Here is a 4,061-nt window from a genome sequence, read left to right on the forward strand (position 1 = left end):
ATCCCAGCAACCACATGGTGGCTCACAACCATCTGTAATGAGATCTGATGCCCTCTTCTGGTGTGTCTGAAGACAGCTACAGTGTATTCATATATAATAAATAAATAAATCTTTAAAAAAAATGGAGAATTTTAAAAGTATGACCCCGAAGGAAAGATTTGCAACCTATGGAAGTGACTAACGTCAACCTTTAAGCATCACTCCAATAAAAGGGAGGTAACAGAAAGATGCTCATCGCCTTCTCCTCCCCCTTTTTAATTTTAAAAACTGTTGAACTGAATTGCTCATTTCAAAAAAAAAATGGGCAAAGGATATGAGCCAATCTTTAAAAAAGCAATGGGCAAAGGAAATGAGCAAGAACACAAAATACATAAGACCATTAAACTCACAAAACGATGTCCTATTTCCTTAGCAATCACAGAACTACAAGTTGGAACGGGGTGAAACTGTCCTTCCAGGAAATGAGTAATACTAAGTCATCCATGGGGCCCCAGGTCTCGGAGCACAGGTGTCCCTTCCTTCAGGAAGCCCGTTCTGACACCCCAGTTGGGTCAGGTGCTCCCCCTAACCCGGTCTCAATGTCCTCTGGGCTCTCCCTTCCCGGCCCTGCCCACTCTGAGTTGTCCCTGTTTGGGTAGCAACACGTCTGATTGTCCCACTGGACTCTAAGCCCTGAAGAAGTCACAGCTGTCAGTAGCAGTCCCCGCTTGGGATGCAAGTGGGGAACGGCTTACAATGAGTGAGTCAGTATCAGTGGGCTGAGTCCACCCACACTTACAGGGAGGACGTCCTCTGAAATCTCGCCTCCCTCCTCCCTCTCCCCCTTCTCCTCCCTCTCTCTCTTCCTTTATCCTTTCCCTTGCGCCCTCCTTTGATCATCACTGAGCCAGGTCTGGAGTCTGAGAAGCGCTCAAGAGGGCCTTGGAACAGAACCACTTGAAGTCAAAGTCTCCCAGGTACCAAGATCCACAAGCTTCCATCCGCCCCAAACCACTACGGTCCTCCAGGACCATAGAGAGCAGCACGAATTGCGTACTCCGCACTACCTCCCCTGGGGAGCAGCGAGACGAGCGGCGGGACAGAGCGGCAGGAAGTGAGTCTAGTCAGGGGTCTCGCTGGCCGCCGTAGGCGTGCTGTCCGTGCCGGCGGTGCTGGCGTTGTGTCGCCTCTATAACCCCCCGTGGTAGTTCCTTCTGAGCATCCAGAAAGAGCAAGTGAGTTTTGGCAGTGCTTAAACCCAGAGATAGGGCCGAGAGGGGCAGGGTGGGAGGTGGATGGAGACCCCACATTGATGATTGGCAGAGGAAGAAGCCAATCATTGCGGAGGCTGAAACTAGGCCGAGACTGGGCGGGGCGAACCCATCCAGGTGTACTTCTGGGGGCGGGGCCAACTGCCCCTGAGCGAGTGTGGTGCGGAGTAGTAGACGGGTGGGCGGGTCTATAGCCCGTGGACCAATCCGGAGTGAGTAGGGGAAAGGGGCGGGCCCATGGGTTGGTCTTCTGGAACCTAAGGCTACCTTTTGTGGGGTACCGTTGTGAGCCGAGTTTCCCTCTGGAATATGGAAACGCGAACGCCGATGTCGCCGCGCCTTTCAGGCTCCAGATGGACCCTGGGAAGGACGAGGAAAGTCGGCCACAGCCCTCAGGACCACCCACCAGGAAGAAGTTTGTTATCCCTCTGGAGGAAGACGAGGTGCCGTCTGCAAGAGTAAGGGGGAAGACTTGGGGGCTCTTGGGAGTAAAGGGGACAGTAGGGGATCCCTGGGACTACGGTGTGAGTTTAGGCTTAGGTTGCTTTGGAAAAATAACCTGCCGTGCTTTGCAATCCTCGGTTTCCCCGTATGTAAAATGGCACGACAGTGTGGTTAAGAGAGAGGCTGGTAGCTAGGCAGTGGCCAGTGATGGCTTTTGTTTGTCTAGTTTGGGTCTTCGATTGGATCACGTGTTTCCTGGGCTAGCCTTGGGATTGATATGCAGCTGAGGTTGACCTAGAACCCAGTTCCTTCCATCTCCACTTCCCAAGTCCTGGGATTCCAGCAATGGAATTTTTTGTTTGTTTTAATCTTAAGCGTGTGGACGTTTTACGTGTGCTTACGTCTGTGGACTGAATGCATGTAGACCTGCAGAGGTCAGAAGAAGGCATTGGATCCCCTAGAACTGGAAAGAGTGTTGAGCCTCCATGTCTGTGCTGGGAATTGAACCCAGATCCTCTTGAAGAGCAGTCAGTGCTCTTAACTGAGAAGCCATCTCTCTAGCCTCTAAAACATTTCTTTATGGTGCGTGTACACATAAGGGTGCATGCCGTGAAGCTCCTGTGACGGTCAGAAGATAACCTGTGGGACTTGGTTTTATCCTTGTATTGTGTAGATTGTCAGGATTAAACTGAGATCATGAAGCTGGCAAGTACCTTTATCCACTGAGCCACCTTACCTGCCTTTCTTTCTGTCTGTCTGTCTGTCTGTCTGTCTGTCTGTCTTTCTTTCTTTCTTTTCTTTCTTCCTTGCTTTGCAGAGCCTTGCTATGACCTAAAACTTGCAGCAATCCTCCTGCCTCTGTTTCTCAAGTGATAGGGCATTACAGATGTGTTTCACCACAGTAAACTCAGCTGTGCGTTTTATAGGAGTATTCTGGATTTTATAGGAGTATTCTGGATTTTCAAGACCCGAATTTGGATCTGACCTTTGCGTGCTGTTAGTTTTGTTTTTACATTTATTTATGTAGCGTGGTCGGTGTGTACTTGCCAGGGCATTGGTGTGGAGGTCAGTTCTCTCCTCCCACCTGGTAACTTTCAGGCTTCACGCCCAGATTGTCAAGCACCACTAACCACTGAGCCATCTCCCTGGCCCTGGGTCTGACATTTAAGAATTGGAAGGTGGAGCCGGGCGGTGGTGGTGCACACCTTTAATCCCAGCACTTAGGAGGCAGAGGCAGGCAGATTTCTGAGTTGGAGGCCAGCCTGGTCTACAGAGTGAGTTCCAGGATAGCCTGGACTGCACAGAGAAACCCTGTCTTGAACCCCCCCCCCCCAAAAAAAAAAGAATTGGAAGCTCTGTGTATCTATCTATCTATCTATCTATCTATCTATCTACCTATCTATCTATGTTTTTTGAGACACGATTGCTCTTGTGTAGCCCTGGCTGTTCTGGAACTCACTCTGTAGCCCAGGCTGGCCTGGAATTCACAGAGATCTACTTCTCTCTGCCTCCCAAGTGCTAGGATTAAAGGTGTGCGGCCGCCACCAAGGGCTAGAAATAGAAGCTTTTACACTTAAGAAAGAGAAATTGGTGTCCTAGAGGGACGACTCAGCAGTTAAATGCACTGGCTGCTCTTGCAGAGGACCCAGGTTCAGCTCCCTGGCACCCGCATGGTGGCTCACAGTCAGCTATAATTCCAGTCCTAGGGCATCCAGTGCCCTCTTCTGACTGCCAAGGGCACCAAGAATGTACATGGTGCATGTATATACATGCAGGTAAAACACTCAATACAGGTAAAAGAAGAATCTAAAAACTTTTAAAAGGAAATACTGAGGCTGGAGAGATGGCACATCCATTAAGGTTGCTTGGGCAACCTTTTTGTTTTGTTTTTTGAGATAGGCATTAAAGATATGAGCCATCAATACCTATTACTGAAGTGGTTTTTTTAAATTTTCTTTAAAGAATTTTCTGCTTTTCTAGGGGAATCCAAACTTGGTTTGTGTTCCATGCGAGACAGCTCACAATCAATCACCATTAAGCCCAGGGTCTGACACCATCTCTTGGCTTCCATGGGCGCGCACACCTGCACACATGTGCCACACACACAGAGACACACAGACACCTGCTCACATGTGCCACACACACAGAGACACACAGACACCTGCTCACATGTGCCACACACACAGACACACAGACATAAATAAAAATAAGGAAATCTTAAGAAAAAAGAAAGAAAGAAATCTGAGTCAGGCATGGTGGCAAACACCTAATCCCAGCATCGGAGATGCTGAGGCAGGAAGACTGTCACAAGTTCCAGGCTAGCCTGAGCTACATAGTGAGAGTCTGATTCAAAAACAAAGCACAACA

The 4,061-nt window shown here is 49.2% G+C and overlaps 1 protein-coding gene across 3 annotated transcripts in view; it reads left to right on the forward strand.

Moving 5' to 3' along the window:
• The first annotated feature begins 846 nt into the window (after positions 1-846).
• Positions 847-4,061, forward strand: part of Ercc1 (ERCC excision repair 1, endonuclease non-catalytic subunit) — a 9,450-nt gene continuing 6,235 nt past the window's right edge. The window contains exons 1-2 of one of the 3 annotated variants that reach the window (XM_028778666.1): positions 847-956; positions 1,597-1,708. In XM_028778666.1, the coding sequence (XP_028634499.1) occupies positions 1,604-1,708 (105 nt within the window). In that variant the 5' untranslated portion in view covers positions 847-956; positions 1,597-1,603. Of the gene's footprint in view, positions 957-1,090; positions 1,215-1,513; positions 1,709-4,061 lie in introns of those variants that run through there. The other 2 variants (XM_028778664.1, XM_028778665.1) reach the window with 2 other exon arrangements.

This window comes from Grammomys surdaster, unplaced genomic scaffold (genome assembly GCF_004785775.1).
Source record: "Grammomys surdaster isolate TR1022 unplaced genomic scaffold, NIH_TR_1.0 339, whole genome shotgun sequence".
In the NCBI taxonomy this organism is placed as follows: domain Eukaryota; kingdom Metazoa; phylum Chordata; class Mammalia; order Rodentia; family Muridae; genus Grammomys; species Grammomys surdaster.